The following is a 24,511-nucleotide window of genomic DNA, read 5'->3' on the forward strand; positions in this document are numbered from 1 at the left end:
GTGGATTCAGGAGCCTGGGGAGGGAATGCTGGGAGTGCTGTTGACTCAGAAAAGGCCATGGGCGGAAGGCACTGTGAATTGTCCATGTCAGTGGTGTCTTGACACCGGCTGTGTATTAGAACCACCTGGGCAACTTAAAAACCTTGCCCCGGCCCACACCCAGACATCCAAATGTTTAAAAGCCTCCATGGTTGATTCTGATGTATAGCTGGAGCTGAGGACTGCTCAAGGTAGAATTTCTGAGTCTCTTGTTTGCTAGCCATTTAGGACATGTAAGAGGGTAAAAATGAGTGGCTTCAGGAAATTATGAATGAATTGCATTAGTCCCTTGTTGAAACTGAGGTGATAATTCTTTAGAATCTCTGCGTCTTTTTACAGTATTCCCTTTTGAATGTAGCACATCTTAGGACACAAATCAATTTGGTTTCTAAGGGGACTTTAGTGCTCTGTATCAAACAAAAAACTCCAGCTATTTCCCCTATGTGATCCCTGTGTATGACCACTGTTATTTTTATCCTGTTTTCAGCAACACTAATTGACAACAGAACTTGGGTTATCCATAGCAAATGCTAATTGCTTCTTGGTAAGTCAGTTGAGTACAGCAGTAGACCTTAATTTTGGGGCAAGAAGAGGCTTCTGGATAAAATAACTTGGACTCTTAGTGAATGGTTCTTTAATTGATGTTGTCAAATCACTGAGATTTATAGTAAGATCCCTATTCTAGAGGAATTATTTTTCATCTTCTTTGGGATGGAAATTTAATTGAGAGCGGTTTCAGCCACTGAAGAATGGATATGACTCAGATACACATAAAATTGTGCTTGCAATTTTAAGGGATTTACAGGTCATCTAATAGAACTGACAGTATAAATCTCTGTCCTGGAGGAGAAGTCCACGAGGACTCATGAGAATACCACATGTGTACCACTGAGACCTGTGGTAATTCAGCTCCTGTAACTCTAGACCATGGTGTCATCTGGTCAAATCAGCTGACATGATTCTGTATCTTCTCCCTTAGGATGAAGACCCTGAGACTAGTTGGATTCTCCTTAATGAAGATGACTTGGTTATCCTTCTATCACAGTTCCCATTTCATGAACTCTTCCAACATCTCCTTGGGTTTAAAGCAAAAGGTAGACTAATTCGTTTTGTCATATGTAAAATGTGGTAGGGACAAGCTCAAACACAGGAACTTAGCATCAAGTCCTGTCTCGTGCAGGGTCCTGATTCGGGTTCCCCGTGCCTGGCTGTACTATACAGAGATGATTACATTACCGTGGCGAGGCTTCCTTCCTTTCTCTTGTGATTGTAGTTTCCTCCCTGGTGCTTACATGCATAAGGTTGACCAGCTTGCACATAGCCCAGCTTTAATAAATGGTTTTAATTTTGCACTTTGTCTCAAGTTTCCCATTTTATATTGACATAGGAGCCAGAGCAATGGGGATTCTCTATCTTGGCTTTCTTTCCTCATTAATATACTGACATCCACATCTTTCAGTGTTTTTCCATAGTAATTATAATTTTTTTCCTTTTCTTTGATTAATTTCTAGGTGATTATTTACCTGAAACAACAATACCTCAAGAGATGATGAAAATTTTTGCCTTTGCTAACTCCTTAGTGGAACTTCTGGCTGTGGGGTTAGAAACCTTCAATAGAGCACGCTATAGGCAGTTTGTCAAGCGAATTGGTTATATGATCAGGTAATACTGCTCTTGGTTCGTCTGTTTCTATTAACTTTCACCCTGGTCAGTCACAGACACTGTATAATTGGGATGATGGGCATTTGTAGTGGTATAGTTCAGGTCTTATTTCTCATAAAAGTAAGAATTTCTTTTCTTCACCGTCTACCTCTTGGGAATTTTAAATAAATACTTCCAGTCAGAATATTTGGTTAATTATCTCAAATCTCAAACTGGTTTGCTAGACAGTTGTTCTTGGAGTCAAGATCCTCAGAGCAGCTGCTGGGTTGAACTTGGCCAGAGAGAAGGGGTCAAGGAGAGGTCAAAGAAAATACAGGGTCTTTCCCCTTCCTTTACTCTCTTCTATCTCCTAGCTTTTGCCTGGGAATTGTCGTGTAGCTGTGGAAAATTGGCAGTAGCTCTTTTGCATTATTATTTCTCTGTTTTCTCTCTTATTTACTGTAATTTCTATAAAATACCATTTAAAGAAAATTGCAAAGATTTCATCAGTGCCCACTGTATTTGAATTGGGAAAGCATTATCATTTATTTGCATGAAAGGTAGGTTTATGTTTTTACTATCAAATATGAGTAAATTCTGAGAAATGCACTGCTTTTCATTGAATTAATTTTGTATCCTCTTTTCTGTATCATCAATTTTTCTATCTTTACAGTGTATATAAATACACTGCTATTTCTTCCAACCTCCCTTACCTTGAAAGAAAACTTCCAAAAAACTGTAAAACTTCTCCCACTCCCATACTTTTGTTTCCAAAACATAATTGACTTTAATTATTTTAGATACGTATCCTTCAGCTTCATAAAGCCAGGTAAGTGATATAGGATGCCCTGAAGTTCTTGAAGTCTCCACGGTCAGACTTTCGCCCCCAACACTACCCAAAGAGCTCTGAAGAATGAAGGTTGCTAATGAAATTTGTGCTACTAACTAATCCAATGGCCACCTCTCAGTCTTCATCTTGCTTTACCTCTTACACAGTTCACACAGCAGCCTTTGTCATGATTGGTCACTTTTCCTTAAAGCATTTTCTTTGCTTGACTTCCAGGATACCATGTTCTCCTGGTTTCTCCTCGGTTTCACTGGCTGTTCATTTTCTGCCTCCTTGGTTGTTTCATTCTCGCCTCCCAGACTTCTTAATGTTGGATGCCTCAGGGCTTCATCCCTGGACCTCTTTATCCAAACTTGTTTCTTGGGATTCCATCTATTCTAATGTCTTTAAATATCATCTAAATACAGTTAAAATTCCTAGTTCTATTTCCAGCCTCTACCTTTCTTGTAAGCTTGTATATCTAGCTGCCCACTCGGCACCTCCACTTGGATGACTCATGATCATCATTATAGTTTAATAATCCCCAACTGGGCCCTCTTTCCCCACCTCTCAAACTGCTCCTCTCACAGTCTTGTCAGTCTCAGTAAGTGGCAACTTTATCCTTCCAGTTGCTCGGGCCGGAGCATTGGTATCATCCCTGGCTTTTCTTTTTACACCCCTCACCCAACCTGATGGTCAATTCTGTCATCTCTACCTTCAAAACACCATCTTTCATCAAACCTAAGGTATATTTTGTGCACCACTAAGAAGGAAAAAATGCTGCCAAATAATGGCATGTCATCAATTTTAATGACATTCCAGTTGTAGACATTAAAGCATGAAAGGTGTGCATCCTTTGAGTCAATGAAACCTGCTATTTCTAGAATCCAGCCTCTTCTCACCATGTTCACTGCTACCACCATAGTTCATCTTTAGTTATTTCTCACCGATTAGCACAACAGCCACCTGACTTGTTTTCCTGCTTTTGCCCTTGCTCCCTTGCGCACCCCACCCCCAGCTTATTCTCAGAACAGCTTCCAGTGTTTCTTGTAAATCACTCCTCTGCTCACACCTTGCTGCTCCCAGGCTCATTCCGAGTAGAAGCCAGAGTGTTCACAGTGGCGTACAGGACCCTTCATGGTCTGCTTTCCTGTCACGTTTTCGATTTCCTCTCCAGCCATTCTCTCCCTCATTTACTCTGCGTTAGCACGTTGGCTGCCTTGCTGTTCCTCCAACATACCGACCACCCCTCGGAGCCTTCGCATTGGTTGCTTCTTCTGCCTGGATGCTCTTCCCTTAGGTAGTCCTGAGACTGCGTCCAGTCTTTACTCACGTGTCCCTCTTCAGTGAGGCCCCTCCTCCCCCACACTCCAGAGAAACTTCATTTCCCTCTCCTACTGATTTTTCTCAGTGTCATTTATAACCATGTGACAGACTGCATATTTTACTTTATTTGGTTTATTGTCTGTTTGCCCTCCACTAAATGTAAGCTCCATGAGGGTAGGGTTTTTTCCCTCCATTGCATCCCCTTTAGAGCCTAGAAGATAGTGAGTGCTCAATAAATATGTGTTGAATAAAGTAATGCTGCAAATGTAATGTAAAGATGCTGGTGTTGAGCGCCTTCATGCAAAGTGCTGCATTGTCTTTCCTCACGCTCAGGATGATCCTTGGTTATGTGAGTGACCACTGGGCCCAGTATGTGAGCCACAACCAAGGTTCGGGATTGGCCCTGCAGCCCTACTCCGTGGAGAAACTACAGGTTGAGTTTGATGAGCTCTTTTTGAGAGCTGTACTACATGTGCTGAAAGCCAAAAGGTAAGAAGTATGATGATAATTGTTGAGAAATAGCTCCCTGGCTAGTAAGAAAGATTGGAGTGAAAGTCATTGACTGAAGTAGAACTCTTACAATAGTGTCAATGTATTTCATCTATTTCTTATCTTGGCTTAATTCTTGGGCTTTAGTTTCCTTTTGTGTAGTATTGCCTGAAATGATCTCTCTTTCAGGTTTCTTTCAGTTTCTCCTGAACTTTTGAGGTAACTTTGACCAGGGGATGAATTGTATTTCATGCCCAACTCTAGTGCCCCCAGTGAGGCAGAGTAAGCACTCAGTACATTGTGCAAGTTGTCTTACTCTGTGGGTATTAAGGCTTAGGACTATCTTGGGTCCGGGTCCCCTGTCTTGGCTGTGTTCTGATCATGCCGTCTTTGCTGCTGCTTACAGTCTAGGATACATTTGAGGCAGAGGTGGGGGCATGGCAGCTCATCCTGCACTATCTTCCCTGAGCTCCTGGCCAAGTGTGGGAGCAGGTTCTGCTGCAGCACTGTGCCCTCTGAGAGGAGATGAGTGGCCTCCCGCCCCACCCGGCTCTACCCATGAACTGCTGCCCACCCCCCACCCCCCACTTCTGCTGCCTTCTGAGCTGTTGACACTCTTGCCATGGGCCTCATAGTCTCAGCCCCTTATTTTTATTTATTTTTTTTGCGTCTTTAATAGATCTTTATCGGAGTATGATTGCTTCACAGTACTGTGTTAGTTTCTGTTGTACACCAGAGTGAATCAGCCATATGTATACACGTCCCCATATCCCCTCCCTCTGGAGCCTCCCTCCCATCCTCCCTATCCACCCCTCTAGGTCATCACAAAGCACCGAGCCGATCTCCCTGTGCTATGCGGATGCTTCCCACCAGCCAACTATTTTACATTTAGTAGTGTATATATGTCGATGCTACTCTCACTTCGCCCCAGCTTCGCCCTCCCACCCCATGTCCTCAAGTCCATTCTCTATGTCCACCTCTTTATTCCTGCCCTGCAACTAGGTTCATCAGTACCATTTTTTTTTTCTAGATTCCATATATATGCGTTAGTATACGGTATTTGTTTTTCTCTTTCTGACTTACTGCACTCTGTATGACAGTCTCTAGGTCCATCCACCTCACTACAAATAACTCAATTTCGTTTCTTTTTATGCCTGAGTAATATTCCATTGTATATATGTGCCACATCTTCTTTATCCATTCATCTGTTGATGGACACTTAGGTTGCTTCCATGTCCAGGCTATTGTAAACAGAGCTGCAGTGAACATTGTGGTACATGTCTCTTTTTGAATTATGGTTTTCTCAGGGTATATGCCCAGTAGTGGGATTGCTGGGTCATATGGTAGTTCTATTTTTAGTTTTTTAAGGAACCTCCATACTGTTCTCCATAGTGGCTGTATCAATTTACATTCCCACCCACAGTGCAGGAGGGTTCCCTTTTCACCACACCCTTTCCAGCATTTATTGTTTCTAGATTTTTTGATACTGGCCATTTTGACTGGCGTGAGCTGATACCTCATTGTGGTTTTGATTTGCATTTCTCTAATAATTAGTGATGTTGAGCATGTTTTCATGTGCCTCTTGGCCATCTGTATATCTTCTTTGGTGAAATGTCTATTTAGGTCTTCCACCCATTTTTTAACTGGATTGTTTGTTTTTTGATATTGAGCTCCATGAGCTGTTGGTATATTTTGGAGATTAACCCTTTGTTGTTTCACTTGCAGATATTTTCTCCCATTCTGAGGGTTGTCTTTTTGTTTTGTTTATGGTTTCCTTTGCTGTGTAAAAGCTTTTAAGTTTCATTAAGTCCCATTTGTTTATTTTTGTTTTTATTTCTGTTACTCTAGGAGGTGGGTCAAAAAGGATGTTGCTGTGGTTTATGTCAAAGAGTGTTTTTCCTATGTTTTCCCCTAAGAGTTTTATAGTGTCTGGTCTTACATTTAGGTCTTTCATCCATTTGGAGTTTATTTTTGTGTATGGTGTTAGGTAGTATTCTAATTTCATTCTTTTACATGTAACTCTCCAGTTTTCCCAGCACCACTTATTGAAGAGGCTGTCTTTTTTCCATTGTATGTTCTTGCCTCCTTTGTCATAAATTAGATGACCATATGTGCGTGAGTTTATCTCTGAGCTTTCTATCCTGTACCATTGATCTATATTTCTGTTTTTGTGCCAGTACCATATTGTCTTGATTACGGTAGCTTTGTGGTATAGTTTGAAGTCCTCCAGCTCTGTTTTTCATTCTCAAGATTGCTTTGGCTATTTGGGATCTTTTGTGTTTCCATACGAATTGTAAAATTTTTAGTTTTAATCCTGTGAAGAATGCCATTGGTAGTTTGATAGAGATTGCATTGAATCTGTAGATTGCTTTAGGTAGTATAGTCATTTTCACACAAAAGACTTGTACTCAGAAAACTATAAAACACTGATGAAAGAAATCAAAGATGACCTAAACAGATGGAAAAATATACCATGTTCTTGGATTGGAAGAATCAGCCCCTTATTTATGTGTGTTATGTAGTGGGTTTGAGTACTGGTCTGCCAAGACTGTTACTTTGGGCAAGTCACTTAATATTTGTGGTCTCACTTTGTTCATCTATAAAGTGGAGATGATGATGGCGATCCTACCCATAGACCTCATGGGTATAAGGATGAAATGCAGTCATATGTGGAAAGACTTTTTAAACCATAAAGGATTTCTCAAATGTAGGTGGTGGTTGTTTTTGTGTAGTTTCAGATGAGGAACAGAAAAACTGCTGATTTAGAGAAAGGTCAGGACTCTAAGTCTTAAAACTACTCTTAGGCACTCAGAAGGTGTGGGTCTAAGATAAAGAGAACTTGGGCTTAGAAATTTATCTTTAGATTATTCTTGTCCATAATTTGGTGGTCTCACAAGGTGTACCAAATCCTGTGCCAGGGGGTCAACGCAGTAGCAACTGCTCACTGAAGCTTGCCTGGTGCTCGGGAAAAGTCTTGCATCTCTGATCTCCTGTCACCCAATCTTGTGTTTGTTTAGCTGAGAGGCAAAGCTTTTGTAGAGGAAATTCTCTGGTTCCTTACTAGGTCCTATACGCTGAGTTGTGAGCCCCTCCTGTAATATGTAATTCACACAAATAATTGTTTTAAATTTGAAAATGCTGAGAGCTATTGTTTTTGAGTATAGTTTATTTTAGAAATACATCATATGAGAACCAGGTATTTAAAGCCATGAAATTTAAATTTATTTGGCACTCCAGTGGAAATTTCTGACAGTAGCTATACCCCCAAGCTAAAGCAAAACAAACCCAAACCAAAAGATAGACAACAGAGACCTAAGCCAGACTTACTTCATGTCTGCCATATAGGAAATTTTGTAGCTGGAAATATTTACTGTCTTATGATATTACTTTTAAGGCCTCATTATTTTGGGATCCTTTATACAAGAACATCAAGTCCCATGTGAGGTGTTGGGATAATTATTTAATAAGACGGAAGCCTGACCCACTTGAAATTAGAGAAGTTTCTTTAACTCTGGCTCAGTTATCTAGCTGTTGCTTTTCAGAGTCGAGGTCAGTGGTGGTTCGGACCACTAGTGGCCTGGTGGGCCGCAGACATGGGTTAAGCATGCACTATTTAATTTATTTTTTTCTTAATAAACATTATTTATAATTGGTTAAATTATAGTTTTGCCCAAAATACAGCAACAGTTTTGAGTACCTCCCTGTTTTTCTTTTTTATATTTCTTTCCTGAGATAAAATTCATATAACAAAATATTATTAAGCATTTATTGAGTATTGATTGTTTTTGAGATACTGGTTTAGGTACTGGATAATGAAAAAAAAGATTCAGGGTTACACACTGGTTTATGCAAAGACTTGGTTTCTGCTCTCAAATTGCTGTACACTAGTATGTGTACATAAATTACACATTTATGTTTCTCAATGTGTGGTTTAAGGACGGCTTGAGTCTGAGTCATCTGGGGTGACTAAAAAAGTACAGATTCTTGGGCCCCAGCTGTGACCTGCAAACTCAGAATCTCTTAGGTGGGCCTTAGGATTCTGCATTTTCCACAAAGTCTCGGGGGATTTTTCTGCCCACTGTGGTGTGAGAAACACTGATAAAAGGGTAATGCCATAGTCAAGTATGGTTAGAATTTCATAATAGTGCTGAGGAGGACATCATGGGAGGGCTTCACAAATGGAGGGATGGCAGCTTGGAGTTGGGGAGTTCTCTCCAGGCTTGTCCAGGAGTGGTCTATATGAATGCAGTGAGGGCTGTGGTTGGGAATATGGGTCTGAGCTGTTTTGTGGAAGCCTTTGAACTTGGAGCTTGAGGGAGTTTGAACTTCATTTGGTGATGAGTGAGGAGTCATGGAGGGCTTTTGATTCCCCTTCTCCCCCCAGCCCCCAACTGCACGTGTCTCTGTGTGTACACATATATCTCTGCGCATGCTCAGACACATACATACGTCCAGTCTAAGCAGCCTCTCTGTTGCCCGGATGTTAAAAGGATCTTTGGTTCAACACCCAATTCTTCCTCTTATTATCCTCTGTGTGTTCTAGTAGCCTCATGTGTAAATTGGGGATAATGTCAATAATAGTGCTTGCCTTGGTTATAGTGAGGATGGAATGAGCTGAGAAATAGATGATGTGGTGATAGAACAGTGCGTGGCATAGACTAAGCGTTTATGTGTATTTGCTGTTATTGTTATCCATTCTCTAGGTGTTTATGACTGAAGCATGGTAGAAAAATTGCTGTAGTGTGATTTAAGAATTTAAGAATTCTTTTGTCTACGTTCTCAGTATGGTGAAGTTGACTGATACATAAAATTATTCCTGCTTTTCTGAAAACATGCAGACTTGGCATTTGGCTGTTTATGTCGGAAATGCCCTTCGGGACACTGTCTGTTCAGATGCTCTGGAAGCTCTTCTACCTCATGCACCAGGTGGGGAGCGGGAATCTGGAAAAGCTCTGTACTGCCCTCCTGCCTGCCGAGTGTAAGAAGCGCCTCCAAGGTACAGCCAAAATATGCAGCATCCACCTTTCCTACCTTGTGTGCCTTTTCTCTTCATGGCTTTATTCTTTTTGCTTTTAGAAGAACTGAGAGAGAATGTTTTACTCTGTACTCATGTGAAATTATTTTGAAATTTAAGACTGCTCTGTCGTTTGACTTACTAGAATGGTGGTTCCAATTTCTATTATTCTTCAAATGCTCTGGATAGTAAATTCTATTATAAACCCAATTTGGGGATAGGAAATGAAAATTGGGTTGGTAAATGCCCCATGGAGTTATTTTGAAAATACTGGAAATTTGATGAACTACCTTTGATTTCTTAAATGTGTAAACATATGAAAGGAATTGTTGGCTTGTTGCCTTCTTTCTGTGAAAAGTTCCATTGGGAATATATTTTTTAAACAGACTGGTTTCTTCCCTCTACACAACTTTGCCTTTGCAGCATTTAGTTTTCTGTCATATATGGCAAAGCTGATAATCAAGCCTGCCCTCTAGTGACAAAATGTAGTATTGCTTACAGAGCATTCTCTGAGGAAAAGGCAAAACATATATTGTTAATCATATTCATCAGTATTTCAGTCATGATTATAGCTAATATCTTGCCCCAAATTTCCATTTATAAGCAAATATTTTTTGTGTGGAATGCCATGTTGGTACTGAGTAGTTTACTAGTCTTTGCAGTTTTCATTAATAGGGCTGTCATTCATTTGGCTGACAGTTACCAAGTAGCTTTAAGTGTGCTGTTGAGGATGTCTTGCCTAGTGATAGTAGCAGTGCTTTGCAGTTGACAGAGCACTTCACCAGTCACATAGCATCTAATAAATAAAATTTAAGACAGATGAGGAAACAGAAGCTTGTTAAATATTCCTGAGGCAACATTATATTAGAGTTGGAATGTCATCTGGCCCAGCCTTCTTCCTGATGCCTATAGAAATCCATTCTGGAACAAAGATGTTTGGTATCTTTAAATATTTCTTAAAGTCTTTTAATTTTATATCTTGATATATGTTTATTCTCTCCCCACTTTAATTTTCTTGAACTTATAGACCCAGAACATTTTGTGAACTTTGAGAAGTGTCTTTCTTCCATGAATAGCTCGGAAGAGATTTGCCTTCTAACTACTTTTGCTCAGATGGCTCAGGCCAGAAGAACCAATGTGGATGAAGACTTCATAAAAATTATTGTTCTGGAGATATATGAGGTTAGAATATTAAGTTTTAGAAATCAGCTAAAAAGATTTTCTTTTGGATTGTCCATCCATTGATTCTTTTGGGATTGCTTTTAAAAAAAATGTGACAATCTTGTATTGTCTGCACTTGTGGAAGGAGATCATTTCTAAGGAGTACCGAAAATATGAATCACACCCATTCCATTTCCCCCTGCTATCTCTTGTCATTTGATGTATGAGTTTTGGTAAGGAACAGACAGTCTGGCACTGCCTGACATTTGTAGTTTCTATACTTTTCTCTCCCCCTGCCCCGGACCTGCCCCCCTCATTTCCACTCCTCTGACCCTGCGAGGAACATGGAAACCTGGCTTCCCAGCCAATTTAAATGAGATGGTGGAAATAGTACTGAACCTAGAGTTAAACGATCTGGCTTTGTTTTAGCTCTGCTGCTCATTGTCTATCTCACATCATAAAAGACACCTTACCTCTCTGGGCTTCAGTTTCTTCATCTGTAAAATGATAGGCTGGGATGAGATCCTCACTTTCTTCACTTTTTCACTGAGCCATCCCTAACAGTGGAAGAGAGTGAACTTTGGACCCCATGAGTTGAGGGACATAACTCACATGGTTACCAAAACATTATTTGGAGTTTTATATATATATATTTTTAAATACACATTTTCACTGTAGGCTGTCATTTATCTGTTTATCTTGGTAAAAAAATTTCCTCCAAATCTAAGTAAAATTATGTTTGAAGATTTATTATCATTCCCCTCAATACTCCAGTTTGAGAATGACAGAACTGGATAATCTAAAGTTCTTTACCAGGATCAAATATCCTATTAAGCTGTTCCTATTCTTGTACTTTGTAACCATGCATGAGATTAAGGCCTAGATGGATCTGGAATTCCAAACTATCTTCATTGTCTGTAAAAATTGAGAGGAGGATGTATATTTTCACGTATGTTGAATGGCGTTCTCAAGATCCATTGCTAAAGTAATATTTATGCTCTTGAATGATATTTCAAGTGTTTTGACCAGTCCTCACAGTAAAAACTACATTCTGATCCTCTGTGTGTGTACACACATATGTGAAATTGAAGCAATACTTAATCTTACTGTGATGCACTCTCATATTTTTCTGTTCTGTTTTATTCTACTCTCTTATTTTTCTGTTCCCTTCCATTGTATTAAAAAAAACCAAAAACTGCTGGCCATTGGCATGATTGGATTGTAACCTGTAGTTTCGAACCCATTGTTTAAGAAGAGTTGGTAAACATTGATATTTTAGAAGCTCTTGTAATTGAGGATCTCATTTTTTTTTTTTTTTAGAGAGAGAGTAGGTATTTCCATGAAATGCATTCTGATATTCATCATGTTATTGGTTTCCTCAAATTTAGAAAAGTTTTAGTATGGAGGGATTACTTAATTGCTCTGAGGACTCTGGGAGTGCTTTCTGAATCCAGCACTTAAAGTCATTGTCGAACAGTTGCTTTTCCCCTCCATGCCCTCTTCCCCCACCTTCCAGACAGTCTGCTCTCTGAAGTTGTGCTCTCTGAAGTTTTGACATCTTTTTGTACATGGTGTGAGCCAAGGCTTCATCTGAGATTCTTTCTACTTTACTTGAAAACCTCCTAAATAAAGTATGGAAAGGTTTTTTTATTGATAAATTGGTATTAAAAATGCCATCTTCACCCCCTCCTACTTTAGGTATCTTATGTCACCCTGTCCACCAGAGAAACTTTTTCAAAGGTTGGTCGAGAGCTTTTAGGGGCCATCACAGCTGTTCACCCTGAGATAATTTCTGTCCTTCTGGATAGAGTTCAAGACACCATTGACCAGGTTGGAATGGTAAGAACACTGATTTTGTTTGTTTTGTTTCTGTTTTTTTTGTTGTTTGTTTGTTCATTTAAACCCTAGAGTATTGGAGCAGTGGGAAAAATAGTAAGGTCGTTGGGATGACTGAGTCACACGGGCACAACAGGGTGAAGAAAACATTTATTGTGTCTCAGGTTCACTGTGCCTGCTTGGGGTTGGCCGCTGCTTATAAAAAACTGTGGGTTGTTTCTCTTAATCTCCTCAAAGTGACTTTCCCACCTCCTTCAGTAACAGGTTTGTACTTTAATTATAGCTTATAGTTAATTCATAGTTTTTATTTCATAGTTTTGTTTTGCCTTCATAATTCTTATGTTTTTGTCTTGGAAGAAACAACTCTGATTTAGAAAGAAGCCTTGCTTTAAATCAATCAAAAACAAAATTAGAAGTAATTTAAGTTGAGCTGGATGTATATCGTTTAGTTCTGTCATTTGTCACAATCCCTTTTGTAATCTTTGTGTAGTTTTTAAAAACAGCTTTATTGTGATATAATTCACATACCATACAATTCATCTCTTTAAAGTGTACAAGTCAGTGGTTTTTAGTATATTCACATATATGTGTAACTATCACCACAGTTATTTTTAGAACATTTTCATCACCTCAGAAAGAAACCACATACCATTTAGCTGTCAGACTTCCATCCCTTCCAGCCCTGAGCAACCACAGTCTACTTTGTCTCTATAGATTTACCTATTCTGGACATTTTATATAAATGGAATCACAAAATATGTGGTCATTTGTGACTGGCTTCTTTCACTTAGCATAATGTTTTCCAGGTTCATCCATGGCCAAATAGTACTGTATGAGTGTATCATTTTTAAAAACATACATTTACTGAAGATTTTCTTCATCATCTATAATAAGGCTGTAATGAATGAATTTTTCTGACGGCAGGTGGTCATGTGTCATAACTTCAGGAGGAAAGTTTGAAGTTATAGTGTCTTTCTCTGGGCTTATGTTTGCACAGGGCCTTTCCATCTTATAGTCACTGCATCATCCCTGTAGGATAGATTACTGATAACTACTAATACTTCATCACATTCATGAGTGAGCAGATTCAGTGACAGATTGGTTTATGAGACATATTTTTTTCTAAATGAAGAATACATGATATATAATGCTTTACTTGGCAAAGTATATATATATTTTTACATTAAAAGAAATTTAATTGTGGTAAATTATACACAACATGAAACACACGGTATTAACCATTTTTCAGTTAAATGGCATTAAGTACGCTCACATTGTTTTGTTACCTACCGTCACCACCATCCATCCACAGAACTCTTTCATCTTGTAAAACTGAAACTCTGTACCCATTAAAAACTAACTCCCCATTCCCTCCCAGCTCCTGGCAGCCAGTACTCTACTTTCTGTCTCTTTGAGTTTGACTACTCTAGGTACCTCATAGAAGTGGAATCATACAGTATTTGTTCCTTTCTGTATGGCTTCTTTCACTTAGTATTATGACCTCAAGGTTCATGCATGTTATAACGTGTCAGAATTTCTTCCGTTTTTAAGACTGAATGATATTCTATTGTATGTATATACCACATTTTGTTTATCCATTCATCTGCTGATGGAACTTGGGTTGCTTCTATCTTTTCGCTATTTGAATTATGCTGCAATGAACATGAGTGTACAAATGTCTCTTTGAGACTCTGCTTTAAATTCTTTTGGGTATGTACTCAGAAGTAGAATTGCTGGTTCATATGTTAATTCTATTTTTAATTTTTTGAGGAAACACCATACTGTTTTCCATAGCAGTGGTACATGGTACTTTTTCTATTTAAGTAAACATTGTATCCCACTGGGATACAATTATATTGAGGTGAAGGGGTTTTCATTTGCAAACAGCAAGTTTTTGGTTGCTCCTTTTTTAGTGATCATCTAATGGAATGATTTCCAAAGACGTCTACAGTGGGTCATATGATTCTTTCAGTTTGATTGAGTTCATGACCTTTTTCTGACAAGTGTTTTTCTGGGTTTGGCCACACTTACATTTTTAATTAGGTCATAATACTTTTAGTAATAAATTGTGCCCAGAAATATTCTTAACAGTGAGTGTACAAATTAGACCCATAATGTTTTTTAGAGCACATCTTTTAAAAGATGCCCCCACTCTCTGTTTAAATATATGGTTCCTTTGTGTTCTGTGAACTTGCTGACATTTTTGGAGGAACTTATTCAAGCCCCCCTTGCCTTCAGATGAACAAGATGGCTTTGAATATTTTTGCTTTGACCTTGGGCTAGTCTGAAATCAGCTCCTAGCTCCAGAGCCTGGGAATGAGCTGTGGCTGTGGACCTAAATATTCATTGACACACCTGGGGTGTGTCTGAAGGTAACTTTTTCTGGAGGCCCAGCAGGAGAGGAACAATCCTTTGTGCTATATGTAGATGTGTGGGTATTGCTCTGGGTTAGGAATAGTTGTTGATAAGGACCAAGCCTTTGGGGACATCTCAAAGGAAAGAACTCAGATAAGTTTTGATGACAACCTGCAAATGGATAACATATTTTCCTATTGGTCTTTTTTATAATTTGAAACATGGGTTCACTTCAGAGGACATTCTACTTTAGTTAGTGAAATTCATGCATCTTCCTAACATCCTCTTCAGGTAAAATTAGCGATCTTCTGACTTTCAGTGAAAGCATAAATATATTTTAAAATACACTCTTTAAATTCTGTTTTGTTGGGAATTCTTATTAGGATTCTTTCTTTTTAATCATTTCTTTTTTTGCCTTATTGAATGCACTAGGCTTTTCATTACAATATGGAATAGAGTTAGTAAAAGTGGACATCCTTGTCTTGTTCTTTATCATAGTAGAAAGGGTTCCAAAGTTCACCATTAAGTATAATGCTAGCTGTAGGTTTTTCATTTATACTCTCTGGTAGGCTGAGAAATTTCTACTTCCAGTTTGCTGAATTTTTTTTTTTCCATGAATGGGTATTTACTTGTTTTTTCTTCATCCATTGAGGTGGTCATATGATTTTTATCCTTTTTTCTGTTAATGTGGTGAATTACATTGACTGGTTTTCACATGTTGAACCATCATTGTTTCCTGAAATAAAAACCACTTGATCATGATATATTATTCTTTTTATGTATTGTTAGGTTCAATTTGATAATATTTTTTCTTGAGGGTTTTTGCATATATATTCATGACAGATATTGATCTATAATTTTATTTTCTTGTTATATCTTTGTTAGGTTTTGGATTTAGGGTCATGTTGGCCTTGTAACACGAGTTGGGAAGCATTTCCTCCTCTTCTGTTTTTTGGAAGAATTTTTGTAAGATTGTTATAATTCTTCCTTGAATGTTTGATAGAGTTTACCAGTGAAATCATCTGGGCCTAGGGTTTTCTTCGTGTTTTGATAACGAATTCAAAATTTTAAACAGATACAGATTTTTATTTTTTTCTGAGTCAATTGGTTAAGTTATGTTTGTTTTTATTTAAAACATCTTTATTGGAGTATAATTGCTTTACAATGGTGTGTTAGTTTCTGCTTTATAACAAAGTGAATCAGCTATACATATACATATATTTATGTTTTTAAAGGGATTTTTCCATTTCATCTAACTAGTTGAATTTACTGGCAAAGAGTTTTTGTAATGTTCCCATTTTAATGTCCCTGAGATCTTTCTTGGTAGCTTCACTTTTATTCTTGATGTGTAGATATATGCTATACCGTTATTTATTTATTTTTTTTGCGGTACGCGGGCCTTTCACTGTTGTGGCCTCTCCCATTGCGGAGCACAGGCTCTGGACGCGCAGGCTCAGCGGCCATGGCTCACGGGCCCAGCCGCTCTGCGGCATGTGGGATCTTCCCGGACCGGGGCACGAACCCGTATCCCCTGCATCGGCAGGCGGACTCTCAACCACTGCGCCATCAGGGAAGCCCCTATACCATTATTTTGTGTAGCTAGGGATAGTTGGTTTTCTGGACAGATCTCATTGCTATACTCATTGTTCTAGTACCATTATTTTGTTCTTTTTGTCAGATGCTTACAGGCTAAAGAAGTATTTTTCTATTTGTTAGATTGCTAGTTTACCATTTTATTCAGCATATTCAAGACCTTTATTGACAAATCCTTCTGAAAATTTAGCTAACTGCACACACACACTACACATGCAAAGGAAAGAAAGGATCTTTTTAAAATTCATTCGTTCTACTCGTCTTTCTAATTTTTTTTCCCGTTCTTTCAAATTTTGTTTTGCCTCCAATTTGGAGTAGTGCAGGAACCTAAAAAATGCTTGGTTATATGTTCTAGAGCTGAATTGTCCAATACAGTAACCACCAGGCATATGTGACTATAGACCCTTGTAATGTGGCTCATCCAAATTATGAGGTGCTGGAAGTGTAAAACACTCACTGGGTTTCCAAGGCTTAGTATGAACAAAAGAATAACGTATCTCAGTAATCTTTTGTGATGACTACATGTTGGAATACTATTTTGGACATACTGGATTGAATGATATATATTGTTAAAATTAATTTTACTTGTTTCTTTTGACTTTTAAAAATGGCTATTAGAAAAATAAAAATTACACGTGTGGTTTGCATTAGATTTCCATTGGACAGCACTATTCTAGACATTATTTATGAACTGCTCTTCTGATTAGTCTTACTTAAACCAAACTGTATTACGTGAACCCAGATTTATCTTAATTTGCACATGGATATGTTATTTAAAAGTGGTGCTATGGACTTTTTGTACAGGATTTTAAAAAGCTTTTATTATATAATCTTTCAAATATATAAAAAGTAGAGAACAATATAATGAATTGCTATGTACCTATCATCCAGTTTCAACAAATACCAACTCTTGGTTGATCTTGTTTCATCTTTACCCCCATCCACTCCTTGTATCTTCTTCCTAGAATGCTTTTTTATTCCTAGAATGCTTTGAAGCTAATAGAAATAATTTTTTAAATGATGTAGAAGAAATAATTATTTAAAGTGCTAAGTCTTTTTGTAAAATGAATGACTTTCCACTGATTTATCATGACTTTAAATTTGGATCTTACTATGGTGATTTTTTTTAATGGAAGTGTACCAGTTTACATACGAAAAAAAGCTTGACCTTTACAAAGGATTGCAAAATGTGCTTTTGGTGTATCATTAGTTTTAATATTCATTTGATTTGGTTGTTCATTTCACTGTCTAAAAAGCAAAACCCCACTTCCTTTTGGAGAAAAATTTTGTAAGCACTTTAATAATATAGTATTGTAGTAATACAGGATTGTCCTTAAGTCTTGATTTTAATTATTATCATTTTCTTTTAAATAAGGTTTCTTTATACTTGTTTAAAGAACTACCTTTGTATCTTTGGCGACCTTCTGCCTCCGAGATAGCTGTGATTCGGGATTGGTTATTCAATTACAACCTGACAACGGTGAAGAATAAATTGGCCTGTGTTATTCTAGAAGGACTAAATTGGGGATTTGGCGAACAGGTATGTATTAAAACCGTTCCCTAGAGACTGGAGGGTCCACACACATCAGTTTCAAAGAAACATTTTCTCAAAACATTAACATTTTTGAGTATCATTTGCAAGGTCTGCAAATTCTTTTAGCTGCATCAGAGTTTAGGATCTTCTCTAATTAGTTCTGTTTTGCAGAGTGAGCATCCTGTAAGTGAAGATAAATTGCTCCACACTGAAAATTCTTCCCTTTTTCCTTGGATCATTTGTTTCTGTTGTTTTATTTCTGGATATTTACTGCAGTTCCTCCTAATTGCCACTCTTACCTCTGGTCCTTTTTCCTTGTACATTTTTTTTTTTTTTTTTTTGTGGTACGCGGGCCTCTCACTGTTGTGGCCTCTCCCGTTGCGGAGCACAGGCTCCGGACGCGCAGGCTCAGCGGCCATGGCTCACGGGCCCAGCCCCTCCGCGGCATGCGGGATCTTCCCGGACCGGGGCACGAACCCGCGTCCCCTGCATCGGCAGGCGGACTCTCAACCACTGCACCACCAGGGAAACCCTCCTTGTACATTTTGTATTGTGTGTCATTGCCAGACTTGTCTTCCGAAACACTGTGTACTGGTTAAGAGCCTGAGCTCTGAGCCAGCCTGCCTGGGTTCTGATCCCAGCTCTGCCATCTCCTGGCTGTGTGACCCTGAGCAAGCTTCCTGAACTCTCTAGGCCTCAGTTGCTCATCTGTAAGCATTCACATTAACAGGCTTACCTCAGAGGGCTGTTGTAAGGTTTCAGCAAGCTAGGACACGTAAAACATTGAGGACAGTTCTAGGCACATGTTAAGGTCTTAGTGGTGGTAGTTTTTGTTCATAATAGTTTATTGTTATTAAGAGTTTGCTACCTATCATATGTCTCCAAAGATGCAATATCAAGGCATTTTGACTGTTAAGATCTTTCTGCCTTCTTACCCTAGGCCTCATTAGTTAGCTTCTTGATCAGAATGTTTAAACATTTTAAAGGGAAAATGGAAGAGGACTCAGCCCTCTCAAACTATCTGCCAGCTTTTGTTCTGAGCGAGTCATCTAGTCCTCTCAGCCGTCTTGTGTGCTTGGCGTGAACATGACCCCTGTTGTACAGATGAGGAAACTGAAACCAGGGAGCTTTTCCTCCAGGGTGTCCCTGACCACCTTGTCTGCTCATGGTCTCATCGGGGTCTTTTCTCACTCAAGTGCTGGTGGGTGAGAGCTGCAAGGGGCTCTTCTCCACCTTCGCCTTCTCTGACTTGTGAACAGAAGCCCCAGCCCCCCTCTTCCAGAGAGCTGCATGCACAGTCTCCTCGAGTGTCTCCTCGTTCATTTAAAGTAGCAACTCTTTTTTTTTAATAAATAAATTTATTTATTTTATTTATTTATTTTGGGCTGCCTTTGGTCTTCGTTGCTGTGCACGGGCTTTCTCTAGTTGTGGCGAGTGGGGACTACTCTTCGTTGCCGTGCGCAGGCTTCTCATTGCAGTGGCTTCTCTTGTTGCGGAGCACGGGCTCTAGGCATGCGGGCTTCAGTAGTTGTGGCACACGGGCTCAGTAGTTGTGGCACGTGGGCTCTAGAGCGCAGGCTCAGTAGTTGTGGCGCACGGGCTTAGTTGCTCCGCGGCATGTGGGATCTTCCCAGACCAGGGCTTGAACCTGTATCCCCTGCGTTGGCAGGCGTATTCTTAACCACTGCACCACCAGGGAAGCCCTCTCCTTGTTCTTTTGTTAGCGTTCGGAAAGTGCTCTTCTCTCGGAGGCTTAGGGAATGTATTTCTTCAGGCTGTAAAGGAAGGTTGGGTGGGAAATTTGGTAGGCAACTTCAAGCTCCTGAAGGAGTATTTTACCTGTGCTGTTGAGTATTTTTTTTATTTCCACTGATGACAGAACAAGAAAAGGGAATGTAGACTTAAATTATTAAGTATCTTTCTGTTTAGTTAATAATAATTCAACATCTTCCTGGTTCTTAACAATGCCCTTAAACTTGTAACCCAAAGTATTTATGGAGATTTTAGGGTGGGGGTTGGGGGTTGCATTCAAAGATACCTTTTATGACTGGGATTGGGGATGACTCGGGCTCACACCTAACTGGTGCAGTGTAGTGGTTCTTTAAAGATTTCAATTCTTTTTCCTATTGTCATTTTATAATTTCATTGTTAGGGGGTGTGAGCTTTGGAAAATTAAACTTCTGCATCCAAGGTTCTTTTTTACTATCCTGACTAATCTTTTAGTTCAAAGGTATAACCAAAAAAAATCAAGATGACATGTTTGTGATGATTTTTCTCTTTAAAAGGGGACTCTTCATCTGGATCAAGCAGTCCATGCTGAAGTAGCTTTAATGATTCTTGAGGCGTACCAGAAGTACCTTGCACAGAAGCCGTATGCTGGGTTTCTTTCTGAAAGTATGAAGCAGGTATTTCCTTCTTTTATGTATTGAGGACGTAAACCTTTATTATAAATGACCTGGGTGGATAAAGTTACAGTATTTACCCTTAGGTTTCCTAAGAACATTTCTGGCAATTTAAGGTATTGAAATTGAGTTCTGTGGTTGGAGAAAGATTTTTCTTTAAGAAGTAGCCTCCATATGACCATTTTAGTATTACAGAATTTGAGTTGAGCTACAGCGGTGTGCTGGTGCTGGCTCATACCGGCTTGGAGAACTGATTGTTACATTTTTAGGAACTTTGCAGGTCTGATTGTTAACCTGCTGGTGGCTTGAAGTTGACCATGGTGGGAGTTTTTATGCTACCAAAGTGGGCAAACCCTTATAAATCGGCCTCCATGCTCCAACTGGTTGTTAAATTTTTTTACCAGCACATGATTTGTTGCATACCAACTTTCATATTATTACTCTTGCTTGAGCAGACCCAGATCAGGTTCACAAAGTGACTAGCAAATAATCAGAAGTCAGCTGTGAGTGAGAAACTGCTTTAATTTAGCGCTGTAAACACTGAGTACCAGTAAGCATTATGTCCTTTTTTTTTTTTTTTTTTGGTACGCCGGCCTCTCACGGTTGTGGCCTCTCCGCCTCTCTCGTTGCGGAGCACAGGCTCCGGACGCGCAGGCTCAGCGGCCATGGCTCACGGGCCCAGCCGCTCCGCGGCATGTGGGATCTTCCCGGATTGGGGCATGAGCCCGTGTCCCCTGCATCGGCAGGCGGACTCCCAACCGCTGCGCCACCAGGGAGGCCCTATGTCCTTTCTTTTGACGGCATTGTTGATCACAAAAAGAGATGGGTGGGTGAGCTTACTGATTTAATGTGTATGTGACTAATGTGGTTTCAAATAAATAATTGTTTTAGGTTTCATATTTGGCCAGTATTGTTCGATATGGAGAGACACCTGAGACCTCATTTAACCAATGGGCCTGGAACTTGATCTTGAGGTTAAAACTGCACAAAAATGATTATGGAATACAGCAGAATTGTGCAACTCTTCTGTTCTCCAGCACTGTGCCTGAAGTGACAGAGTCACCCACGTTTCATCCTCTCTTGAAGGCTGTTAAGGCGGGCATGCCCATTGGCTGTTATCTGGCCTTAGCTATGACGGCCGTGGGCCACAGGTACAGTGTTTGTGTTGAACTTCTAGGGTTGCTGAACCTTGTAGTCAGTGATTCTGGAATCTCATCTTTCACATCCCAACGTCTGAGGCCTCCATCAAATCTATCTAGGGGTAATCAGGGCCAAATAATAAGCCTCGATTAATAGCTTATCATGGGGAAGTGCTGCCTAAATTCATATAACATGGATTTGTAACAGAAAATCACCTTGTTGCATTATCAAGAGAGTTATACCTATCATCCAGCGTGGAATTTTTATGTCAACAGTAGACAGAGTCTCTTCCTCAGAATAGTGATCAAATAAAAATAATTGGTCACTTGTACCGAATTTTGTTCAAAGTGATGGCAGCCCAACCCAGCCTTCCCAGGTATAAAGGAAGCTAACCCTAAACCTACCCAAGGGGATGAAATGCCTTATCATGTCAAGTGCCTCTCTTGTATGAGCCCATAGCTGTGTCTGTTTCTTCCATTGTAGCATTTATCACACTATAATGTAGTTGTCTGTTTAATTTTATTGGAGACATTCTATGAGGTTAGGACTCAGGAACCATATTTGTCTTGTGGTATTTTATCCCTAGTGATGAAGACTGAATCTGGTGCAGTAAGTAACTGAATGCATGAATTCTCAGTTGGTTAAAAATCCTTTTCATTAAGGATCATTTTCCTACAATGTATTAATTTTATTTAGCCTATCCAGTTTTCTAAAACATCTTTGGCCGATACTTTCTGATTCTTGTGTTTTAGATTCACTGTAACACCTTTTTAGCAACCTGATTTAAACATCTTCTTCCACATTCAGTATATTTTCAGTGGGATGCCAGTTGTCCTATGAGCTATTAGTGTTCAGCCTGTGCTGTGAAATAGGAGAGGTATGGAATTGTTAGATAGCTGTCCTCAGGTTGTTGACAGCTTAGTGGACACGGGAGACATAAAACAATTGGCAGTACTGAAGAATATAATCATGGGCTGGATGATATGAATAGAGCTCTGGTTCTTAATCCTGACCACCATTTAGAATCACTTTTGCAGTGATTCTAAAACTACCAATACAGGGAAGAGAGTGAGAATCCTGATCTAACTGATCTAGGGGCCGGTTCTCCAGGTGATTCTAATGTACAGCCTAGATTGGAACCTCTCAAGAGTATGGGCAGAAAGAATTTAAAGTAAGGAGAGATCACTAGAGCAGGATACCCTCACGGAGGAGCTAAGCTTTGGAGAGGAGTCTTTTTTTTTTTTTTCCTGCGGTACGTGGGCCTCTCACTGTTGTGGCCTCTCCCGTTGTGGAGCACAGGCTCCGGACACGCAGGCTCAGCAGCCATGGCTCACGGGCCTAGCCGCTCCACGGCATGTGGGATCTTCCCGGACAGGGGCACGAACCCGCGTCCCCTGCATCGGCAGGTGGACTTTCAACCACTGCGCCACCAGGGAAGCCCAGGAGTCTTATTAATTAGAGATGTCCTGGGCTAAGGAGCAGAGTAGTGACTCTTACCTTCCCCTGGTGATCAGTGCCCACGGTGTTGAAGATTCTGCCCAAGGGCCACCCACCCCTGCCCTGCAGCACCTGTGCCTTCTGAGCTGGGTGCTTAAGGTGTAATCGTTTCTCCTCCTCCTTTGGGACTGTGTGTTCCTTAATGGTAGGGACATGGTAGGGGCATTGTCTTGATATCTCCAGAACTTGTACTTTGTAGGTATTTCTGTTTTTTTCCTTCCAGTTTTATTGAGATATAATTGACATACAGCACTTTATAAATTTAAGGTGTATGGCATAATGATTTGACTTACATATATCATGAAATGTGTAGTTTAGTGAACATCCATCATGTCATATAGATGCAAAATTAAAGAAATAGGAAGAATAGGGAGGATGGGAAGGAGGCTCAAGAGGGAGAGAATATGGGTATGTATGTATGGCTGATTCACTTTGTTATACAGCAGAAATTAACACAGTATTATGAAGCAATTATACTCCAATAAAGATCTATTAAAAAAAAAGAAATAGGAAAGATATTTTTTTTTCTTGTGATGAGAACATTTGGGATTTACTCTCTTAACAACTTTTATATATAATGTACACCAGTGTTAATTATGTTATCATATACATTACAGTATATCCCTAGTATTTATTTATCTGATAACTGGAAGATTGTACCTTTTGACCACCTTTATCCAATTTCCCCTCCCTCCACCCCCCACCTCCCCCAGCCTCTAGTAACCACAAATCTGATCTCTTCTTCTATGAGTTTGTTTGTTTTATATATTTATTTATTTTTGGCTGCGTTGGGTCTTCATTGCTGCACGCGGGCTTTCTCTAGTTGCAGCGAGTTGGCTGCTCATTGCAGTGGCTTCTCTTGTTGCAGAGCATGAGCTCTAAGCATGCAGGCTTCAGTAGTTGAGGCTCACAGGCTCAAGAGTGCAGGCCCAGTAGTTGTGGCACACGGGCTTAGTTGCTCCGCGGCATGTGGGATCTTCCCAGACCAGGGATTGAACCCATGTCCCCTGCATTGGCAGGTGGATTCTTAACCACTGCACCACCAGGGAAGCCCTGTTTATTTGTTTTTGAAGTATAACTGACCTACAACACTATGTTAGTTCCTGTCACACAACATAGGGATTCAACATTTCTGTACATTTCTAACTGATCACCCGATAAGGCTGGTTACGATATGTCACCGTACAAAAATAATACATAGTTATTGACTGTATTCTCCACATTGTACATTTCATACCCGTAACTCATGTATTTTGCAATTGGAAGTTTGTACCTCTTAACCTCCTTCACCTATTTCTTCCTCCCCACCCCCCACCTCCCCTCCATATTTCATTCCACCAGATATCTGTCTGGCTGGGTGGAGGTGGGGGGGAGGGAAAGGGAAGTGTTGACAAAACTCTCCTGGCTGAAGCCTGTGTTTCCTGTTGGTGAATGGAGGTCACCAGGTAATTATGGACAAATTTGAAAGCCAGTTAAAGAGGGCAGAATTGATGTACTAGGAAGGGGAGAGATGTTATATAGGCCCTTTGGAAGGCACTCTTTTTTTTTTTTTTGAGGTACGTGGGCCTCTCACTGCTGTGGCCTCTCCTGTTGTGGAGCACAGGCTCCGGATGCGCAGGCTCAGTGGCCATGGCTCACGGCCCCGCCGCTCCGCGGCA

At 39.9% G+C, this 24,511-nt stretch overlaps 1 protein-coding gene across 1 annotated transcript in view; it reads left to right on the plus strand.

Moving 5' to 3' along the window:
- The window catches only part of EPG5 (ectopic P-granules 5 autophagy tethering factor), a 127,338-nt gene that overhangs the window by 22,794 nt on the left and 80,033 nt on the right, over nt 1–24,511 (plus strand). Inside the window, exons 8-16 of the mRNA XM_060120785.1 lie at nt 1,019–1,133; nt 1,551–1,701; nt 4,166–4,321; nt 9,160–9,317; nt 10,363–10,517; nt 12,195–12,335; nt 17,656–17,820; nt 20,100–20,219; nt 21,108–21,367. Of these exons, the coding sequence (XP_059976768.1) occupies nt 1,019–1,133; nt 1,551–1,701; nt 4,166–4,321; nt 9,160–9,317; nt 10,363–10,517; nt 12,195–12,335; nt 17,656–17,820; nt 20,100–20,219; nt 21,108–21,367 (1,421 nt within the window). The remainder of the gene's footprint in view (nt 1–1,018; nt 1,134–1,550; nt 1,702–4,165; nt 4,322–9,159; nt 9,318–10,362; nt 10,518–12,194; nt 12,336–17,655; nt 17,821–20,099; nt 20,220–21,107; nt 21,368–24,511) is intronic.

This window comes from Lagenorhynchus albirostris, chromosome 14 (genome assembly GCF_949774975.1).
Source record: "Lagenorhynchus albirostris chromosome 14, mLagAlb1.1, whole genome shotgun sequence".
NCBI lineage: Eukaryota > Metazoa > Chordata > Mammalia > Artiodactyla > Delphinidae > Lagenorhynchus > Lagenorhynchus albirostris.